The 23694-nt window shown below is 40.5% G+C and overlaps 1 protein-coding gene across 2 annotated transcripts in view; it reads left to right on the top strand.

The window, feature by feature from the left end:
• The window catches only part of FHDC1 (FH2 domain containing 1), a 50010-nt gene that overhangs the window by 4030 nt on the left and 22286 nt on the right, over window positions 1-23694 (top strand). For both annotated transcript variants that reach the window (XM_053403088.1, XM_053403089.1), the window contains exons 2-4: window positions 7779-8406; window positions 18278-18339; window positions 18919-19021. In XM_053403088.1, the coding sequence (XP_053259063.1) occupies window positions 7933-8406; window positions 18278-18339; window positions 18919-19021 (639 nt within the window). In that variant the 5' untranslated portion in view covers window positions 7779-7932. The remainder of the gene's footprint in view (window positions 1-7778; window positions 8407-18277; window positions 18340-18918; window positions 19022-23694) is intronic.

The following is a 23694-nucleotide window of genomic DNA, read 5'->3' as shown; positions in this document are numbered from 1 at the left end:
TATAAACTCTAGGTTTCCTTGAAAATTCTGGCATTAGGTGGATTTGACAACTGGACAGCTCAGTCGGTTAGAGCATGGTGCTGATGACACCAAGGTCGCAGGTTCGATCCCCATATGGGGCAACTGCATATTCCTGCATTGCAGAGGGTTGGACTAGATGATCCTCAAGGTCCCTTCCAACTCTACAATCCTATTATTCCTATTCTATTCCAAAAAAACCTGGAGTGAGCCAGAGATGTACCGTATTTTTTGCTCTATAAGACTCACTTTTTCTCTCCTAAAAGGTAAAGGGAAATGTGTGTGAGTCTTATGGAGCGAATGCAGGCTGCACAGCTATCACAGAAGCCAGAACAGCAAGAGGGATTGCTGCTTTCACTGCGCAACGATCCCTCTTGCTGTTCTGGCTTCTGAGATTCAGAATATTTTTTTCTTGTTTTCCTCCTCCAAAAACTAGGTGCGTCTTGTGATCTGGTGCGTCTTATAGAGTGAAAAATACGGCAATTGTGTCAAAGCAGCTTACAGTAAAAATGAAACCTATATTGGTGTCAATCTTAAAATAGAATAGGTTATGTCTTCTAGTCTTCTCCTCTGAGGATGGTCACACAATCCCTGAGGAAAAAGAAAGTAACATGTGAAATAGTGTTAGGCATGTGACCATGGCAAATCCATATGTACGGGAGCTACTACCATTTGCTGTGCTTCTTGTCTGAATGGTGTGTCTTTGGTGGGGGAGATGGTGAAGCCCATCTGTGGATATCTTGCATGTGTGATTTCACTATTACCTTACCATTTCCAAAAACCTGGCAATTCTCTAGTTTTGCCAAGAAAAAAGGCTGCAATACTGCAGAAAGAACTTACTGCAAATTGTGCATGGTGCCCAAATAACCACTGAAAGCTCATGGTATGTAGATATCTTCTGTCTCACCTTGCTGTTTCTCAGCTCTTGTGGGGGCAGAGGAGCTTCAGAGAGAATTCTTTCACAATTGTATCATAAAGTACATAGAAGGCAGTTTTCAATTCAGTTTGTAAAACTTGCATCAAAGTGATGTGTAGAATAGAATTATTAAACAAAGCAGTGGCTTCTCTTGCCACTTCCCAACGTCTTTGCCACTCTATGATGCTGCTCAGGAGGTGTGTTTTGTGTCTTCTTCTCTTGACTATAAAGGAATCTCCTTCCTCAGCCTCTTGCATCTATTCATTCTGCACATCAGTGCAGTATTAGGAATGTATTAATCACTTCCTTTTAGATCATCCATCACCTGCTTCCTTTACTGATGGACAGAGCAGAGAAAAATTTGTAGCATTCATGCTTATCTTGCACATGAGATGTAATTTGGGATTACTGGGCTTCTGTGAATGTTATGTATGTGTGTGATACATTTAGAATGGTTACTTATTAATGCACATATTGAAAGCTAGACAGTCTGGTGTGGAAGTTAACTTCAATTCAGTCCTCCCTGTTGCAACAAAATGTCCTAAGTTAGATGTCTTTTTCTTAACCACTCTACAATTTTCTCAATTAAGTAGCATGTTGTCAAGCACCCCTGCTCTGTTTTTGAATGCATCAGTTGTAGATCAAGGAAGCCAGTCTTGGAACAATGGCAGTAATCTCATTTAAAAAGCAACATGATTCTTCAAAACATATTTTAGAGCTGATGGTTAAGTACTAGCACCCTTCAGCAATTGGGCACAAACCCATGCAAATTTGCAGTGACTGGGAATTGCATTAAAAAAACCAACATTGTGTGACTTGCAAAGAAAAAATGAGTCGCAGCCATGGAGAATAACCAGAATAAGGGAAAATACCCATTTCTGTCTTGAATAGCTTCTGAAGCCACTTGCCATGCCGGCAAATCCTTGATATATTTCATTATAATTATTGCATAATCTAAAGAATCAAACTCATTTTTTAAATATCCCAGCAATCCAAAATAAACCTCTGTTCTTATAGATGATCTTTGTCCAGGATGTATTTACCTTTAATTCAACATCTTCATTCTGTCTCCCCCACTCCCAGGAAGTTTTAGTAATCTTTCAGTAGTCCTGTAACAAAGAACTACATTGTTGTGCTAATGCAGAATAGTAATTGTGCTCTTTCTGCTGCAAGCTTTTTCTTCTCCAAGACTTGCTTGTGATCTTATTATCCTATGTCTGTTATGCACAGTTGAGTAAAACCCCTGCTAATATGCCTTTTCCCCCCCAGCATGGTTTTAATTTCACCGTATGCCTCAAACCCACTTCTTGGTCCTTGAAATCCATATTTCATCAGGTATTGAAGTTGAATTTTTAGATCTAACAAGTTACAGGATAATGATCCTACTTCAGGTCTGTTAACTGGTTCCTGGTTACCATCAATTTAGTAACTTGGCTCTGTGTACCTTTAGACACTGAAAAAAAGCCCACTGTTGTGCATTCTTGCACAACATTGTTGTTGTTTATAAAAAAATTATAAAAAGATTTATATACCTCTATTCATAAATATCAGACTAGGTTAGAGCAATAGCGCAAAAAAACCATACAATAAAACCCATATTAAAAAAGCTAAAATCAGGAATCCGCTAACTATTGTGGAAAGATATCTTAAGTTTTCAGTATTTTATCCTAGTAGCTCATACTTGTGGACTGAAGCACCATGTGCCAGTATAGTAAAATGTTTTTCCCCAAACTATCAAGGGGAAGAAACTGCTTTGATAAACTTACATTTTCCCCCCTAATAAAATATTGTATGAGTGTAGTATAGTGTAGTGTAGTGTAGTGTAGTGTAGTGTAGTGTAGTGTAGTATAGTATAGTATAGTATAGTATAGTATAGTATAGTATAGTATAGTATAGTAAACTCTGCCACTGAGATGCAACCTAGCATATAGCAGACTTGATTTACAGATGGTGTTTTCATCTTTACGTTAACGTAAATTGCTTTGCCCTTGCTTTAATGATAAAATTAAATGATATAATTGGACACTAATAAAGAAAAGTATCACCATTCAATAGAATCATAGAAATGTAGAGTTGGAATGGACCACGAGGGTCATCTAGTCCAACCCCTTGCAATGCAGAAATATTTTTTGCCCAACATGGGGCTTGAACCCACAACTCTCCGATTAAGTGTCTGATGCTCTACTGACTGAACTATTCCAATAGCTTTCTTCAAAGGAAAGGAGAAAGCATACAAGAAAAACTCTGTAGTGGTATTGTCAATCACTTAGAGACAGTCATAGCAAGCATTTGCTATATGCAGGGGGAAATGATCTAAACTATGGCTTGCATGTTTCTGAACATCTAGTAGCCATGTACCTGGATGCCCTGGTGGCCACAACTGCATAGTTATGTGTCACACCATAATACTTACTATGGCACCAAAAACCTGCTGCATCAAGCATGAATGGGCCCTTATTCAGTTCACTTAGTCTCACAACAGCCATATAGATAATTACTACTCCCATTTTATGGAACTCAAAAACTGAGGCTAGGAGTGAGGTTCTTAGGTGACTTGTCCCAAGGTTATTCAACAAGTCTCATGCTCATCTAAGATTTAAACCTGTTCTGTGTAGTTTCAAGTCCAGTGCTATTGACTGCAGTGTTAGTTTTCCTTGCCTGTTTTTTTTTCTTTTTAAGTTGTACCTTTCACGCATCTTTAAAACGTGGTTCATTGGATGTATCTGAAACCTATCTGGCCACTGGTGACACAAGAAAGGGCATTCTCTGTAGCAGTGGAATTCCTTCTCTGTGGAACCTAGTTTGTCCTTCTCAGTGACAACTTCCCAGTATCCACTGAAGACACAACTGGTCACTTGGGCTTGTGGGTAATGATAGAGATATTGAGCTTCAAAGTTAGTCTTTTTTTTATTGCTGTGTTATGGAAATTGTTTTGGCTGATGGATATAGTTTAATACTCTTATTTTTAGAACTGGTTGTTTTATGTGTGTTTTGTCTATAAACCACCCTGGGATCCCATGGGAGGAAAGGCAGTTTAGAAATTAAGAATATGTGCCCTTTTTCTTCTATAACTGTGTCTGATATCCCATCTGCATGTTACTAAAATGAAAATATTTAGCAATTTTTGTATGTTTCTCCACACATGTTTAGGGAATGCAAGTAGGGTAATTGGTTGCTAAAATTTCTGTTCTTAGCAACTGCCTGGTTTGGCTTCCTTTCTACCAATTCTGCTACATTTGTTTTCTTGTGGGTTTTCCATTCACCTTTTTCTGTTCACTGTTTTCAAATGTTGTAGTGTTCCTGTAATGCAGTTCTGCTGTTTACCACATCCCTGGTTAAGCCCTCTTCCTTATCTGATTCTTTTGCTTCATCATTTGAATTGGATACGGTTTCACCGAAGCATTGGTAAAGACTGAGAATAAAGTAGTTGTTGTTTTAAAAAAAGAGAATGAATTTACACTTTAGGATGATTCAGATTTCAAAACCATAAAAGACTAAATTTAAAAATACGTATTTGCTTCCAATGCCGCCTTTACTTGCTGGATGACGGCAGTACAATTATATGGTTGTTGTCCCGGCTTTTAAAGTTCCCATTAAACGGGTATGAGGCAATCTGGACATACAGGTTTGCCTATGTAAATTCTTAGCTTTGCACATATGTTGAGTTTAAGGTACACATCTTCCTCTCCACATGTGATCATTTATTTTACTGACTTTGCAGTAGCAGTCTAAGCATTGAAGTGTGTCCATGGAATTATTATTTTTTAAACCCAATGCTGCTGAGTTTCATTATATAGTTTTGCCAACAGGTGTTGGGCTTCTCTTGAAATATATCAGGATTGCTTGGGTTTATCCAATATCCAGAATTTGGTCTTCAACAATTATATTAATTTTACAAAATTGTTAATACTCTTAGTGTGGGGGGTTTTAAGTTTAAGACCATGGCTTCTGCAATAAACTGCCTCTTACATTTAGAATGAAAAATATACTAGGAATTTCTAACTAGTTTATCATTTTAAATGCTCTTGTGCCCAGCAGTAAAGGGTTAGGTTGTCAAGCATGACAGAAGCGGCCTTCTCAGTGGAGGCACCACAGTTACAGAACTCTCTTCTGAATAATTGAAGTATACTGGACCCCACTATAGTGCAGGCTCTCTTTTCAATGGTCCCTTTCCCCAAGGGTACAAATCGGGTGGCTAACCTGTGGCCGTCCAGACGTTGTGATACTCCAACTTCCACCAGCACTCAGCTAGCATGCCCAATGGTAGGGAATGATAGGAGTTGTAGTCCACCAACATCTATAGCACCACAAATTAACCACCTTAGTGTACATGGTTTATGTGATTCAGGGAAGCTTTCGCATAGATAGCAATGTGTACCATTCTGATGTGTCTTAAGCAGTACATCTTGTGTACATTGCGTTGCGATAGCATGGCTCTGAAAAGTGCCATATAAATACTTTGAATGAATTAAAAATTAGTCCATTGTACAGAATCTCTATATTACATTTGGACAGTTTATTAGCATTTCCTTTTATTGCCATGGTGATAGAGGGGTAAGATCATTTTCTTTGTATACTTTGTACATTTCAATTAAATAGCTAGTTTTAATCTTTATGATGGTAACTGGCTACACAATTAGGTGTTTTTTAATCTGTTTTATAATAGAGAACCATTTTCTAAGGCAGGAAAAATGGCATTTGGTTAAATATACGTTTCAGGTCCTGCTATGTATGTGGGCCATGGTTCGGAAAGTCAGTGTGTGACTATGGCTGTGTACAGATTCTCCTTTAAAATCTGAATTTTAAAAATGAGGATTATAGTTGGTAAACACCTGACTCCAGAAAGTTGACAGTTCACAAGATTTCTTATTAATTTCTCAGAGTTTGAAAACTGTGGCTTCCTATATGTACATATCTTTCATAGGAAGCCTTGACTTCTGCACTCAGTTCAGGATAATTCTAAACTTGCTGTTCCAAACAAATGTTACTCTGAACAAGGTGAAATGACTAAATTGCTAAACAATTCCAATGCAATTAAATAAATGTTTGGCGCATTGTTCTATTATTATTAGTCATCAAGTTCCCATGGCAAGCTTTTGTGGAGAGTCTTGAATGCTTAAGGATAACAATGTTAGATAGTACTATGCAATATGTAAAGTGTGCCTTCCTACTGTAGCTTGGCATCCATACTCGTGATATTAATGATATGAAAGAAATGTAAATGATAAGCAGTGATGATGAAGTGATGAGTCCAAGGTCTACAATTAACTTTTTGTTTTTAATGCAGTTATAACAAGGTTTTAAGTGTTGGTATGATGAGTTTGAGAAGACTACCTCAATATTTTTTTCATTAAGCTAGTGTAGATCTAGTTATCATAAAAGTTGCTATTAAGTGTTCGGATTACCTTTGTGTTGCATTTAAAACAAGGAAGCTGCATTTCAAGTGGAAATATGAAATAAAAGTGTTAGATAGTATCAAATTTTCACTCATTAGGTGAATGGAGATTTGTCTTAATTTTTGAAGTACAGGCTATAGCAATAAGAAGAAGAAGAAGAAGAGGAAGAAGAAGAAATTGTTTCTACCCCACCCATATGGTTGGGTTTCCCCAGCCACTCTTGGTGGCTTTCAACAGAACATTAAAAACAGAATAAAACTTCAAACATTAAAAACTTCCCTAAACAGGATTGCCTTGGATGTCTTCTAAAAGTCGGATAGTTGTTTATTCCCTTGACATCTGATGGGAGGGCATTCCACAGGGCAAGCGCCACTACCGAGAAGGCCCTCTGCCTGGTTCCCTGTAACTTTGCTTCTCGCAGTGAGGGAACCGCCAGAAAGCCCTCAAAGCTGGATCTCAGTGTCTGGGCTGAGCGATGGGGGTTGAGATACTCCTTCAGTTATACTGGGCCAAGGCCAAGGCTAAAATAAATTTTATATTTACTCAATTAATGGAATGAATAATAATAATACTTGTCCTTTTGCAAAGCTGTATATGTAATTAACATCCCATATTAGCTCAGTGATAGAGCATCTGCCTTGAATGCAAGAGGTCCCTGGTGCAATCTCTGACATCTCCAGGCAGGGCTGGAAGAGCATCCCTGCCTGAAACTCTGGAGAGCAGTTGCCAGTCAGTGTAGATCAGGCACCCCCAAACTCAGCCCTCCAGATGTTTTGGGACTACAGTTCCCATCATCCCTGACCACTGGTCCTGTTAGCTAGGGATGGTGGGAGTTGTAGTCCCAAAACATCTGGAGGACCGAGTTTGGGGGTGCCTACTGTAGACAATACTGAGCTAGATAGATGGACTAATGGTCTGATTCAGTGTAAGGTAGTATCCTATGCTTTTAAAAATTAAGTAACAATGTCCTAACACTGGTTGCATAATAAACCTCTATGAGTATCCCTGTGGATTGTCATGGCTGTCTCCTTCATTAAGGTGCCGCCTTCATTTGTAGGGTCTTGATTTCATTGCTCAATTTTACCAAAGAGGCAAGGTCCTTTGGTGTTTCAACAGCACATTAACTCATTAGGAATGGAACTACTTCAGTAAAACCATGGACACCTCTCATGTGCATGACCTCCTCCTTTGGATCATAGTCTGTACACTCAAAGACTAAGCTAACAAGCCTTGGGCATGAAGGTTTAAAGCAATGGTCCTTGCCTCTGTTGTTTACAAACATGGCACTGGGGTGTCTCCTCAAGCCCAAGAGCCATAGGGTGGGGCTACTAATTGGTGTGTCTGGATTGGTCATCCTATTTGCACACAGCCTACAAATTGATGCTTCAACCATGCTACTCAGCATATCCAGTCTAATTTTGTTTCTCTCTGCTATTATTTTGTTGCAGGTTTCTGAGAAATGACTGATTTCCTGCATTCCCCGTCGCTGATGGTAAATTAACAGTTCTGGTGTGCAGATAATAAGTTGCCGCTGTGTGTTTGGTGCTCCATGCACATCTGAGGAAGTAAGTCTCTCTCTCTCATAGAGAGAGAGGCTGTAAAATGCACGTTATGAATTGTGTCTCTTTGGTCAATGACAAAGAAAATGGAGCTATTTCAGTTGAAGCTGGATTAATGATTGGAGATACGACCGAACCAGAAGAACAACTGCCTCCAGCACCACCACCGCCACCACCTCTACCATGTCCACCCGCAGAAGCTGGATTTTCTTCACTAGAAGTGGTGCCACCTCCTCCACCCCCTCCACCTCTAGCACTGAGCAGACCTCCACTGCCACAGCTGGTAAATGGGCATGGCCACCAGAGCAAGAAAAAGAGACTACGTAGCTTCTTCTGGAAAACTATACCTGAAGAACAAGTCCGTGGCAAAAACAATATCTGGACTATTGGTGCTAAACAGAATTATCAGATTGACACAAAGACAATGGAGGAGTTCTTTGGCCAGCAAGAAGAGACGCCACCCCGAGGTTCCAAAACCAAAACTTTAAGGAGGTCCTTTAAAGATACTAAACAAGAGGTAAGTGTGAGCGTACTTCCTCTTCGTTAAAGAAAATCTTATGTGTTGGAAGTTGCTACGGAACTTCTTGCCTTCGTTTCCCTTGCCCCCTGTTCTTGTGCTGTAGCCTTATTCCTATCAGGAAAAATGTTTGTTTATTAAATCTGTATACTACTCTTGATCTGTAGCTAGAGCCTAAATTTGTGTGTCGCTCAAAATTGATGGTTGAAGGTGTCTGTGGATCAAGATGTGTCATGCAATGAGATGGGGTTAATGTATTTGTAATTTGACGTTGCCTGAAGTATTTAAGGATCTTTGGGACTTTGTATATTACTGTGCGGTTCAGATACATCTGCTCTCATGAAAAGGGCGAGCCCCTAGCTCTCATGAAAAACTTGGACAGTGTCTAAAAACTTGTGCTGTCCAGAATTCCCACTAGTTTTTTATTCGTTAGAGCTTGAGTGGACTCTATGCTTTACTAACCAACCCAATATTTGTTACCAGAACACACTCTCTTTACTGGGTAGAGGCTTGCCTGAAATGCTGCTCCTGCTCCTCAAAGTCCCAAAAGTTCAGAGCTGGAGTGCGCTGAGGCTCTTTGTTCCTTGGCGCCTCCACTATTCGAGCTCCAAGCTTCCAGCATCGGAAGGGAGAGGCAGAGGTGAACTGTCTTGCTGTGCCTCTGTGCAAACAGGTGCTCAGAGCTGGAAGGGAGAGGCAGAAGCTGGTTCTACCTCTATGCCTGACTAGTGTTTAGGAGTCCTCATGCCTCCACCTCTTCATCCCAGCTGCCAGAGCTGAAGGTGGGAGGTAGAGGCTTGTAATGGATCTATGACAGCACCCAGTAAATCAAGAGTGGCCCTACCATTGGCCATAGTGAAGTGAAACCTCAGGCGGCACATGTTGGAGTGGTATTGCAGGAAGCTCCCCTGGCTGTTTCTCCAAAGTCTCCCCCCTAGCCATTCCTGTCTGTTGGTGGGTGGAGACTCTTTTTTTGCAACTTGGTCTGTCCTACCCCCTCTCCTGCCAAAAAAACCCACCCTATCCTGCGGTCTCAGGTACAGTGGAGGATATACTCTTCTCACTAGTGATGAAGTAAGATTCCAGCACCAGTCTATAGTTAGTTTCTCTACTGGGAAGGGGTGCTTTACCCATCTTGATTCATTTAATTTTTAAAATTTGAGGCAGTGTAAAATAGATAAACTAAAGCAGGTTTGTTTTATTGCATTATTTTGCGTGTAGCATTCACATTATTTGACGCAGAATACATGAGAGTGGTGGTATTTTTCTTAATGCATGGCTCTGTAGTCTGCAGCTCACTTCTTTTCTTCTGACTTTGAGGCAGTGGAAGTGACCCTAGTTCCTGGAGCAAGGAACCTTCCTGAGTCAGTATGGGCACACATGTTTCTGGTGTGCGTAAGGTCTTTGTCTTGGCTACTTGTTAGATCTGTTTGCACATAATTCACTTCTTCGTTCAGGAAAATTGAGGTCTTGCTTAGTGAGTCAGATTATCCTCCACCAGGGCCAGGGCCTTCTCAGTGATGGCTCCGACCTGGTGGAATGCTCTGTCCTATGAGACCAGGGCCCTGCAGAATTTAACTTCCTTCTGTAGGGCCTGTAAGACAAAGCTATTCCGCCTGGCTTTCAATCTGAACTTAACCTGATCTTTCATTCCCCTTCCTTCTCTCCTCCTCCCCTTTTTATGAATACTACCTGCTCTGGGAACTCACAGCTAATTCTCCCCTGGCCTCCTTGCTGGCCCAAATAGGACTAATTTAGCCAGCTAGCCCTGGTGATCATCTAATGTTTATTGGATGGTTTCCCCCCCTAAATTGATTTTTGAATTCTGAATGTATTGTTATTCACATTTTATATTGTATTTTATGCTGTTTTTTGTTGCATCAATTAAGTGTTTTGAATTTGTTGTTAGCCGCCCTGAGCCCGGTTTTCTGAACCGGGAAGGGCGGGGTATAAATAAAATTTTATTATTATATGATCTGTATTAATGAGCTGCTGAATATTAAAGGGATAAGGAAGTTGGGCCACTAACTATGTACAGTAGAAAGAAGTAAAAGCAGTCTAAAACTTGGAAGTTGGGTACTGCATGCATGAAGGGCTTCCTTCAGCAAAGAAATATTTGTGTCAGAAGTGGCTTTCTTTTCAGGAAATGCTGTATAAAAATGCTGCATGGTGCCATTACCCTCATAAAGTTAGTTGTTTGGATTGTAGCCAGAAGAGTTGGTAGGCAGCACATTTGCTGCCATGCATCCTAAAGTGTGTTAGGGTGTTAGGCTTGCAATCCTAAGCACACACATTAGTGAGTCAGCTCCTTTGAGCTCCGTGGACTTGCAATCCTAAGCATGTTTACTGAAAAGCATCACATGACAGGAACATGTTAGCTCTTCTTGAAAAATTAAAACCCATTTAACTTTTATCTCGTGGCAAATGCCTCTAAAATAACTTATGGGAGATTATTACAAATGTATAAGGAAGACTAAATCCATAAAACAACACTGCATTTTTGTGGAAATATCCTTGTGTAAATATTTTATCAAATTATGTGTTCCCGAAAAAATAATAATTTGATACCTTCTGTATAACATAAGCAATTCCACTGCTTATTTATCATTCATGAGTGTATGTGCTATAAAGTGATCGTTCTCTTTTTATAATACGCTAATATGTTTGGGCTGTGCCTTTTGAAGCTTTTGCCTCTTAGCATTACTGTTGTGTTGAAAATGCAATCTAGACAGACTTTTGGAAAGCTGCTAATGTTAGGTTTTGCTAGGTTGGGTGTCTGTGTGGGGACGTCATCATGTGGTTTGGGAAAAATGTCTAAGATAGTGTGCAAGCACAATTAGAAGAAAATAATAATGCAGTCTCTGGTAGAAATTCGCAGAAAAGACAAGTTCATGCATATAGAATTAAACAAGAAGCACCTGATAATTCTAGGAGCACATTTAGAAAAATCTGCTTGGAAACATCTTTCTGTCTGACTACAGATTGTTACAAGTTGGTAAAGGAGTTTGCATACTATGACTAAACACATACACATATTTGGTAAGATTGAAAGGGAGGGTAGCGAAGTGGGTGTATATACTTAAGTGTGTTAATCATAGCTGTGTGTACATTTGAAAAGTTATTTCAAGTTCTTGTCCACCTCCTGCAGAGAGGTTGCTACCTGTAGTTTTTTTGTTGATTTTAATAGCTGACTTCAAACCACTTTATTCCAGAGTAGTTCTATAAATGTTTAATGGTGTTGTCACACAGAAAATAGTTTGAGGTCTCAAAACAAGTTATTTCATTGCCATGGAAAAGCAATATATACATAAAAGGTAAATGTAAATGACCCCTGGATGGTTAAGTCCAGTCAAAGGCGACTATGGGGTGTGGAGTTCATCTCGCTTTCAGGCCAAGGGAGCCAGTGTTTGTCCACAGACAGCTTTCCGGGTCATGTGGCCAGCATGACTAAACCACTTCTGGTGCAACGGAACACCATGATGGAAGCCAGAGCGCACAGAAATGCCATTAACCTTCCCGCCACAGCAGTACCTATTTATATACTTGCAATAGTGTGCTTTCGAACTGCTAGCTTGACAGAAGCTGGGACAGAGCAACAGGAGCTCACCTAGTTGCGTGGATGTGAACTGCCAACCTTCCAATCGGCAAGCCCAAGAGGCTCAGTGGTTTAGACCACAGCGTCACCCATGTCCTCCACCTTTATTAAGGTAAAGGTACCCCTGCCCGTACGGGCCAGTCTTTCCAGACTCTAGGGTTGTGCGCTCATCTCACTCTAGAGGCCGGGAGCCAGCGCTGTCCACAGACACTTCCGGGCCACGTGGCCAGCGTGACAAGCTGCATCTGGCGAGCCAGCGCAGCACACGGAACGCCGTTTACCTTCCCGCTGGTAAGCGGTCCCTATTTATCTACTTGCACCCGGAGGTGCTTTCGAACTGCTAGGTTGGCAGGCGCTGGGACCGAACGACGGGAGCGCACCCCGCCGCGGGGATTCGAACTGCCGACCATGCGATCGGCAAGTCCTAGGTGCTGAGGTTTTACCCACAGCGCCACCTGCGTCCCCTCCACAGCGGCACCCGCGTCCCCTCCTTTATTAGGAACCCCTTAAAAATTTAGATATTTTGCGTGAAACTGTTGGGTTAGATTAAACCCCTGCCAAGTAAAAATCAGCAGTGAAGACCAGGTTGTTCTATGGCAAAGGATGCAAAGTTGACCCATGGCACAGTGTAGCTTGCCCATCACTGTGCATCTGTAATATTTAACCAAACTATGGATTTGTATGAGTGCAGACAGAAGCTGGGGTAAAGACAGGTGTACCATTAATACTAGGGCTTCGGACTAATCCCGAATCGGGCCAAACTGGATTGATCCAGGATTTGCCACGGAGCAGGCTGAGGCAGTCTCTTGAATGCGCTGGGTTGAGTCCACCTGGAGTGATCTGGGGCTGTCATAGCAGGAGGGGCAGTTGGGCAATTGGGCATGCTTCTACCCGCCCCCAAATACATGTTCAAATAAAGTTTAAAACCCTGTTTAACATGTGGTTTGAAGGGGGATCACATATTTAATTAGGGTGCATCGTAGGCATACCAACTTCCAGACACCAGTATACAATTATGATGGTAAACTAAAAGTCATTCCGTGCTGTCTTCAGCATGTAGCGCAGGCATGTGTATGCCTGGTTCAGTGTGACTGGAAAGCAGCAGAAATTGATCAGAAGCTTTTGATTCCCCCTATTGTGATCCTGAGAACAGGCCCCTAGAGAGCAACTGAACAGCTGAACCAGAAATGACTGAATGCTTTACAGCAGGCATAGGCAAACTCCGGCCCTATGCCTGCTTTCCAGTGTTGCCGTGATGAAAAAACATGGATCTGAGGCATATCTCCATATGATCCCTCATAATTTTTACAAGAGATTTTACCTATTAAACAGTAGGCCTCCCAGTATATGAGTTCTGTGATTTGGTGATGGTTTTCTTGTCAGCCTATGTGAAAATCATGAAGATCCATGTGGATCTGTGCCTTGGATTGATGTCTTTGTGGCAAGCACCGGATCTGATTTTATTTTATTTTATTTACTCTGCAGTCTACAAGCATTAACTTTATTTTGCTGGTGTTTGGGGGAAATCGCACAAATTCAATCCAATTTAATTCCGCTGCATCTGATTTTTATCCAGTTCTCGTGGAAATTGAAGAATGTGTGCATACACAACCACATATTGTGTATTTCTGTTTTGGACAAGTGACAAGGGAGGGGGAGGTGGAAGAATGAACCATAGGGACTAAGGTACTATGACACCTTTTCAAAATTCCAGATGTGATCATGGGGCGCAAAAGAATGGTGACCCCGGTGAGAAAGGAATATACAAGTCTTTGTTGATGCCCCAATATTATTTCTTTATCTGTCTTGTGATTTTTATCTATGGCTCTAGAGCAGGGGTTATCAACCTGGTCCCTAACACCCACTAGTGGGCGTTTCAGGATTCTAGGTGGGCGGTCGGGGGTTCTACGGCACAAGCTGAATCCTCCTTCCATTGAGCGCTGGTGGGCTGTAAGGGAATTTTACCATCAAGAAAGATGCATTAGTGGACGGTAGGTATAAAAAGGTTGACTACCCCTGCTCTAGAGGGTTTTTGTTTGATTTCAGACTTGTTCATAAAGATGAATCCAAAATAGGCATGCAAGGGTCGAAGTGCTGTGAAATCTACTTTTTCAAAGTTGTGGAAAAAGCAGTTTTAAAGTGAATTGCCAAATGACAATTATTGGACTATCATCTTGTGCCAGGTGAAAGAAATGGGAGATTTTTACTCAACTAGAGTATAATAGTAAATTATTCCCATGCAGATGAGGAAAACTGAGTGCTCTTCAAATATAAGTAGAATATAGGTGTATACATTCATCTACATCCTGTGTATGTGTATATGTACGTATACACACACTCTGTCCTAATGAATGGAGTGTAGTGTAGTGCTGAATGTGGATATTACTTTACATTGCTAGTGAGGAAGAAGGATATTAGTCAAAAGGGTTGGGGAAGGGGAGATGATTGGAAGAGAAGACATCTTGGAATTTCATTGCAAAATGCAGTGGTACCTCGAGTTAGAAACGCCTCAGGTTACAAATGCTTCAGGTTACAAACTCCACTAACCTTGAAGAGTTACCTCGAGTTGAGAACTTTGCCCGAGGATGAGAATGGAAATCGTGTGCTGGCGGCGCAGTGGCAGCAAGAGGCCCCATTAGCGAAAGCTTGCCTCTAGTTAAGAACAGTTTCAGGTTAAGAACAGACCTCCGGAACGAATTAAGTTCGTAACTTAAGACATTTTAAAAGATTAATGTGTGTTGGGGTAAATTATAATTCCAGTTTTTTCTAGAAGAATACATAACTTTTATGCCGAATTGAAAAATCTATGTAGACTAAAGATGTTTGGGCTTGAAATAGCAGAATCTGGTCTTCTGTCCATAGATCTTTCCTTCAAAAGCCACTTTTTTCTACATTCAAATAACTCAATTGTTTGACTGCCCTGTCTCTCCTTCCATTCATAAAATATGGGATAAAAGTGGGATTCACTTAATGAGTCTTGAAGAATATCAGGAGATATGATGCTTAATAAATCTATAAGCAGCTAGTTATCCAAAAAGAATGGAAATGAAACACCTCAGATAAAAGATGATGAAGAAAGAGCCTTTGAGCTCTGTTTCAAGACTGAGAAACATGATGAAAATTGTAGCTTGAGCTTTCAGTCCAATGCACATGTCTTGCAAGTTTGGCTTCAAAGGCAGGGAAAGAACTAGCGTATTCACTTTCAGGTTGAATCAAGTTACAATCTGTTTAACGTCTTTAATAGAAATGAGCTATCAACATTGCACTGAGTGCAATTTTAGTTTTTATCAAGTGTTTAATCTTGGTCATCTGTATGACTAAACTTTATATATGACTTCAGGTCAGGAGGCATGAGGTTGCAAAGATGCTCAAGTCTCAGGACTGTAGAGTAATGAAAATGTGGAAATATGCTGGCATACATTTTAAGTAAGAGCAGAGCCAAGCCCCAGAATGAGGTGATGGTTGTCAGGAATGCCAAACAGGATTTAGGAGTGATAAAAATGTGGCATTTACATGTAAAAGCACAGATGATAATTGCCATGTGCTGAGCAACACTTTAACAGGTTTTAACTTTTGTCCTTGCTTGTCTTCCTGAATTTTTGAGCACTTCCAAAGGGTGGGTGCTTATTAGTTCCTGAGGCTTCCTGCTAAATACAGTACTTGCTTGAAACATCTGAGGGCAAGTGTTCAAGAAAGCATGTTGCATGAATCAGTAAGCAAAAGGGAGAAATTTGTCGGTAGAGTGTGGAAAAAGTAATGCTTGCTGAACAGAGAGCTCTTTTCACCTTGCCTGTTGCATCCTCTTCAATATCTGACTGCACAGCTCACTGAGAGGGTCTGATAGGCAGGTGTTTGCAAAAGAGAGAATATGCCTCAAGTTAGTACCCACCCAAGGAGATGGTGTACTTTTATCTATTTCATGTGGTAACTTCAAAATTGATAGTATGATATGACCCCCCTGTGGGCTTATGTTTGCCCCTCCCTTTAACATAGTGATCTGGTATCTTTTAACACATCTTATAAAAATTATAAAGGATTCCCTTGCATCTAAATATGGGTTTACCAGTTAGCCAATGAAATTGCTATTCTAGGGGTCAATGAAAGTACATTCAGGAAAACATTTGAGAACAGATTAGATAGCAGATACAGCTTCTGTAATGACAGTTCAGGCTGTACTATATGCGTACGTTTTCACTTAACCATGTACTCCTTGCTTTGGCAAATATTCAGAAGGGGTTGTTCTTCATATAAGACTGGACTTGAAACATCTAATTTAAAAAATAAAACTTAGTATTCATGTTTTAGTTATAAACAGCATATTGTAACAAGTGGGGACTTTTGTAATGTTTGTACATTCTCAGATAAACACCAACAGTAATTTATCAGGAAACTTAGGGTCTTGTTATCAATAGTTACAGTGTTCAAAATTAGCAAGGTGCCGGGTGCATTTTGTACCCGACTATTGCCCACTTGCAACTAAGTGAAGATATCTGGGCGCCAGGATAGTGCCTGACATCTCCACCATCTGGAGGTACCTGCCCAGGGATCAATGGATCTTGGCTATTTTCACTGCTTACTAAGAGTCAGAAACAATGCAACTTAGCCTGTAACTACTTTCCAGACCATAGAGTCATTTGGAGGAGAATTCTGATGTCACTTCTGTTATCAGTCAACATTATAGCATTGGAATGACTAACTGATAACTCTGACTTTGCATGAGTCAAACAACTGTATTTTGTGAGTAAAGGTAAAGTGACCCCTGACCATTAGGTCCAGTCGTGGACGACTCTGGGGTTGCGGCGCTCATCTTGCTTTATTGGCCACGGAAGCTGGTGTACAGCTTCCGGGTCATGTGGCTAGCATGACTAAGCCGCTTCTGGCGAACCAGAGCAGTGCACAGAAATGCCGTTTACGTTCCCACCAGAGCGGTACCTATTTATCTACTTGCACTTTGACATGCTTTTGAACTGCTAGGTTGGCAGGAGCAGGGACCGAGAAACGGGAGCTCACCCTGTCACAGGGATTTGAGTACTACCACACAAAAACCACAATTCATATTTTCACCCCTGCTTCAGGGAATTGAACAAAACGGTATATTTTTAGTTTTAGATTACCAAGTGTGGTATGTTATGCTATCCTAAGAGGAATTTAACTGAGGGCTGCTAGACTAGTCACTGTGTATGACAGAGCTATTCTTGTAAAAGACATTATGCTTTTGGATATCTGCCTTTTCTGGCCTACAGGTGACAGTTGTCATAAAGCAGTTTTCTGCTGCTAATGAACTGCATGGGGGTTAATAGGAGCAATGAAAGCCTAGTTACCAATGTAACGTTTTTACCTAAATAACATAAGGTGGCATCATTCCAGGTAATTGTTTCTGGCTTTTTTAGATTCCAGTTTGGAATGTGGTGAAATACTGTGTCTGGAGTGTGCAAAATGAAAGCCACATACTTTTTGGGCTTTTAGCATTTGAAGACTAGCCACAGATTCAAAGGGGTAGGCATGTATATCAAAAGGAGTCAAGAAAACTTTAGAGGGTTAGGATAGTCTTCAGGTTTCATTTGTATTCTATCTCTCCGCCCCCCGCCCCCCAGGGTGGGACAAGCTCCGGACAACATTTTCACCTTTGTTTCTTATCATTCATTTGTGCATGTGCAACTATGCACAGCAATGTTGGCTAACCCCTGACTGGGCTACAACTCCCACAAATCCTGATCGTTTGCAGGGGCTGATATAGTAATTATAGTATTATAGTATCAGTGCTAAGGTAGAATGAATTTTAGTTAGCATGAATGTGAAAACCGTGGATCCAATCTATTTTTTTTGTGTCAGATGGATATTAAACAAATAGCCCCATAAAGATGCAATGCTATTTTTAAAAAGCTTAAAGTGTATTATTTATGTTCTAAGGCAGCAGTACTTAAAGTCAGCTTCATTTTGTAGAGGTGATGGTGTTTGATGTGTAAAAGTATGAAATGTTAACAGTATTTTGCTGGATACATGCATTGTAAAGTTTGTACTATATAGGAAAAAAAGAGAGAAGTAATTTCTGGTTTACAGATAGTTGGCTCTAATGGCAATTTCTTTCATGGTGTATGAATGTTTACACAGTATTTGGGATTATCTGCATATCACAGAAGAATTATCCTTGCATTTGCTATAGGATAGAACTTTCTTCTGCTTTTCCATGCCAGGAAATGTAAGCAAAGTAATCCAGCATTATTAAAACATTCTGTTTGAACAAGCCTTTTAATGCATCACTCTCTTTTTTTTCAGATTAATATTTTGGATGCCAAAAGAAGTATGAATATTGGCATCTTCCTTAAGCAGTTTAAAAAGTAAGATGTTACATGACTATTGCAACTGTCAGACATGGTGATAAAAATATGGTAGAAAATGAGAAATACCTCACCATAAGTAATATAGCTACAAGCCCAATCTAACTAAAAAATGGGGTACAGATGTGTCAACTTTACTTGTACTGTATTTTCCTTATACATGTGCTAATCTTACTGTAAAGTTGAGCAGTCTATAGTTAGATACTTCATTTTCAGTTGAGCTCAGTGTTTCTCTTCAAGGATTGAAACCCATTATAGTTTGAAGATTAATGTTTTATTTTTCTAAAGTCATTTATTTTATGTGTGAAAAAGGCAAAGAGTAAGAATTGTGGGTTGCATTGGCATTAATGCATTATTGTTCTAGACAGTTGTATTCATTTCAGTGGAACCTGCAATGAGGACACATTTGAATACCATGCATGGCCACTGAAAGTTGTATAGCAATGAAGCTGTCATAGCATATAAAGCAAAAATAGCTTGGTTGTGTTCTTGAACATGCAAGAAATCTAATGTTCTATCCTATGGAAATGCAAACTTCCTAGATCAAACTGTATGTCTTTGTTATATTTCCCCACCAAGATCAGTTGAATCCATAATTGAAGATCTCCACTCAGGAAGAAGTGATCTCTATGGTTCTGAGATACTACGTGAACTCATCAAGTTATTGCCAGAAACAGAAGAGGTAAGAGGAGGATTGTGTCAAAAAACTTCAGCAAATTGAACAGGCACTATTAGCTACATGTTCTTGAAGATGAGAAAGATATGTCTTTGGGGGGGGTGTTCTAACTGGCCAAGATAGTGAGTCAAATCCAGACTTGATCCAGTATGGATGGAAGGGTTTCTTTCATTGGTTCTGGGAGCTAAGATCCCGCAAAAGTTTCTTATTCCATCTGCAGCCCAAGTACCACCTCAAACAATGTTCTAGGGGGTCCCCAAAACTCCCAGGGGCAGTATTTCAGGGAGCACTGGTGGCTGTGGAGAGTAGGAGGGATAATTAATAAATAAATAAATAAATAAATAAATAATAAATTGCCCTGACCCCTTTCTTCAGCAGCGGTGGAACTCTGCTGAACTCAGGTCAGGATTAAACCAAAAATATAATCCTTATCCTGTGACTTGCTGACTAATGTCACAAAACCTGACATTACAGCAGCCTTAAAGCAATGTTAAATTTGAGCAAATGTTGTTTAGGAGGATGCTAAAGCTATATCTTGTAAAGGTGGTGTTATGGAACCGTCAGTATACATTAGGGATCTTAATTACTCCTTTCCTGTTGTGCTCTTGAGCATTTTTTGAAAACATTTTTTGTTACGTATTCAGATTGTATAAGTGATGAAACAGTGCTGATGGACAAGGAAAGACAACCCTAAGGAGTAGGAAGGCAATAGCCAGTAACAGAATAGGCCAGAAAATTCTTTCTGGGGGGTGGGGGGACTGGATTGGGTGGAGGAACTAAAAGGAAGAATAGAAATTTGAAGCACAGTAATAGAGAAGTTGTTCCAGGCATAAGAGCAGCATGATTGAGAGAAGGTGTTTTATTTTATTTTTTTAAAATATATTTATTAAGATTTTCGAATTTAATACAATAAAAAAAACAAAAAGTCAAAAAGAAAAAAAAGAAAAGCAAAAAGCAAAAAAAATTAAAAACACATAAAGTTCACAAAATCTATTTTTGAATAACATATTTCCCTGACCTCCTCATACTCCCCTTTCTTGTATTCCAATTCAAATTGTTAATTCAGCAAATCCTTATCCATAATTTTTAACCTATTTCTATGCTTAATTTAACATATTATTATTTTACTTTTTCTCTTTCATCCATTTCCTCAATTTATTTTTGCTAACCTTATTTTCCTTTAATTTAGTCCATTTTAAAACAAACCAATTTTACCTTATCCAAACTTCAACATCAACACTTGTACCTCAATGTTGTTGTTGTTGTTGTTTAGTCGTTTAGTCGTGTCCGACTCTTCGTGACCCCATGGACCAGAGCACGCCAGGCACCTCTGTCCTCCACTACCTCCCGCAGTTTACCTCAATACACATTCTTAAAACATTCTTTCTAAAGTCGACCCAGATTCCCTTCCACGAATTTCCCAAATTTCATACACATTACCAAAACAAAATGAAAACAAAAACACATTATAATTATGTACCCTTTGGATTCCCAAGCCCCACACCCCCCTTGCCCGGTTTCAGTCCCCCACAAATATCCACCAGTCTTAATCTAGTATTAGCCTGGAGATCTCACATCCGAGGCTCTTAATTCTCTCTCAATTCCTCTCTGCTGGTTTTTCTGATAGTCCTTAAAATTAAACACCAAATCTCGGAGAAGCTCTGACCCTTCAGGATCCATATTTCTTCCAACCAGTCCTCCATACTTAAAGGTGGGGCCCAAATCTTGTTTCTTACTCCTTTCAAAACCAAATGTCCCCAAGGCTCCAACCTCCACCTTAAGCAAATTTGTAATCCTTAGGTCTTCATATCTCCACATAAGGAGATCTCTCCTTTTTTCCATCTGCAATTCAGGCCAGATTTTCCACATCAAGTTCTTATTTTCCTTCATTGCCATCATGCCAAACCTCAAATCCTCTTTCATCATCTGCAGAATTACAGCTCCTCCTTCCTTTTCTTCAGGGACAACATATGTCTCCTTCTCCAAGTTCTCAATGTTGTCAAATTTCTCTTTCTGTTCAGTTGGATAAACTTCCTGGTTCAAATCCTTATCAGGTTCCATGATATTGTTTACAGTTGAGCCCAGAGTTGTAACATTTATAGCCAAAACATCAATTTGGCCTTGTAACTTTCCCAAGAGAACAAAGACTCTGTCCAATTCAGCCTGAACTCTCCCTCCTCCAGCCATTCTTGTAATGTCCCAAAACCCCCTCTAGAGGGATTTTGGTTTCTTAATGTTCATTCCAGCTCAAATCCCAAAATCCAGTTAGTTTGTATTGGTTCTTCCTGGTTTTCAACAAATTGTAACAAAAATTGTAACAGATATAACCAGCAAAAGCAGCAGAAACAAAGTTCTCTTTTTCTGTCTTGACAGCTAATTTGACAGCTGTCAAGCTCTTTAGTACCTCATCAACAGGCTCTCTCACGGAACACTCCCGGGTCCGGGAGGGTGACACTTCAGCTCCCAAAATTAGCTCTTTTATCCTCCAGCAAGATTTCTTATACTGCCAAACCGTGAAATTAAAGTCTTTTACCAAAGAAGGAAAAAAGAGGTTCTCTCGACCTTAGTTAGCAGGTCTTTGCTTTAACTTGTTTACAAGACGGGGAGGCAAACTTCCTTTTTACACCTTCCCCGATCGTGCCTAATTCTTTAAAAAAAAAAAAAATTCTTTACGATACCAATTTCCGTAGTACTCACGGGTTGTTACTTTTAGAGTCCAATTGTTCCAAAGAAGAAGTCAGCGCTCTCCGACCATGGCAATGCAGCTTCACTCTGCAGGAGAAGCAGTCGACTCTCAGCACCGCGCCGCTCACCCCGTCCCCCGTTCCGAAGCCTTTAAAAAGGCTCTTCACAGGTCGGGGGGGGGCGCAAATGGTGCCCGCCGAGTCACCAGGTTCACAGGCTTCACCGCCTGTGATTTTTAAGGGTCCCCGTGTCACCACAGCGGCAAGACCCAATCCTACAGAGCCGATTCCCTCCGGAGCTCAGAGGGAATCCGCCATTAGTCGATGGCGCTAACCTGGAAGTCCGAGAGAGAAGGTGTTTTATGTGCTAACAAAAAGAGAGAGAAAATAAATAGATTATTGGGGACTGGAGAGTAAAAAAGTCCATTTAACTATAAGAACAGAAGTTTGTAGATACTGAGCATTTCATGGAAAACCAACTCTGACATCCAGGACCACCACAGAATGTTCATGTGGAATTGCTCCTTGGCACCTTCATACAGAATCTCTTTTCAGATGGAGGACTATGTCATATACTTCCCTGAATATATAAACTGGCTTGCAGATGTTATCACTAAAGGGAAAGGTGGCTTTAGCAGAGACCAGTGTTGAGGCCCAGGATGACCCAGTCATGAAGGAGTGTCCCAACAGTAGATACAAACAGGGAAAAATGACTTCTGGTTCCTCCCCGCCCCCCCATATCTAAAAGAATGTGTAAGACATCTCCTCCTCCAGCTTGTGTATAAGAAGAGAAGGAAGGAACAAAGATGAAGACATGGCAAAGGTTGCATATTTAGGAACAAAGGGAAATGGGTTTCTCTAATGGTGGTTGCAAAGGAATAGGATGTGTGTATGTGTTTGGTGGTTTTTTTTGGAGGGGAGGGAAGGTGAGCAATGATTTCTGCATTCAGTCTCAGATGCAAGAGAAGGGAGAAACATGTATGTGCACATGTGTGAGCACAGGCACAAAGTTCTGGGTCTGAAAAGTGTGGAATGTCAAGGGTAGCCTTGGGAGTCTTCTAAGGAAAGTATAGCTGATTCCATGAGCACGTGAGTTCCCAGGAATGAGAAGAGTGACAGGAGGAAGCATTGTTAAAGACGAAGAGCTGCCAAATGAGATGACTTTACACAGATGGACTGGGAAAGAAGAGAGGGTGGTGTGCAAAGCCAAAGGAAGTGAAGGAATAGTAGTATTGCAATTAGGGTTGTCTTCAAGTGTATGCCATATCATGGATGCTTTTGGTATAACTCAACATCAGCATGCTTCGACTTGCACAGTTTTACTGCTACGGTGTAGAAGTAATTAAAATAGTCACACTTTGCAACATTTTGCTGGATTGCAAGCTAGCTCTTTATTGAAGTGTTAGCTTGAAGATCTGAGCAAGCTAAGAAGCTAGCATGTTAATCCCCAAAATATTGCAGTTAAAACAAAACAAAATAAATAAAATAAAATAAAATTCCTTCCAGTATCACCTTAGAGACCAACTGTTAGTTATTGGTCTGAGCTTTCGTGTGCATGCACACTTGCTGCTGGAAGGATTTTCCCCCCTCATTTTTTTTTGTTTCGACTACAGCAGACCAACACAGCTACCTACCTGTAACTGTTGCACTTAAGGCAGCATTTTAACTACCCATATACCCAGTGTACTATATGCTACAATTCTTTAGCCATTGTATTTGCTACTGGGTGTATAATAAAAAACATTCTGGCTTTTATTACAAGTTCAGAAAGTAAACAGAATTCAGAAGGCGGCAGCAGTCACGCTACAGGAGCCTCTTGCATAGCTCCCTGGACACATACAGAAGTCCACAAATGTTGTGCCCCTTTCCTAAGTTCTCAGAAGACAGAATGGCTCAGGATAGGAGTAGAGTCTCATCTCTGACTTCACGCTGTGCTTTGGAGCTGCTCAGAATGTTTCTATAAAGTGCAGCATGGAGACTGCGAAACTTCCCCCT

Source organism: Podarcis raffonei, chromosome 9 (assembly GCF_027172205.1).
Source record: "Podarcis raffonei isolate rPodRaf1 chromosome 9, rPodRaf1.pri, whole genome shotgun sequence".
Taxonomy (NCBI): domain Eukaryota; kingdom Metazoa; phylum Chordata; class Lepidosauria; order Squamata; family Lacertidae; genus Podarcis; species Podarcis raffonei.
The sequence above is the reverse complement of the archived record's forward strand: the minus strand, read 5'-3'. Positions and strand labels throughout refer to the sequence as shown.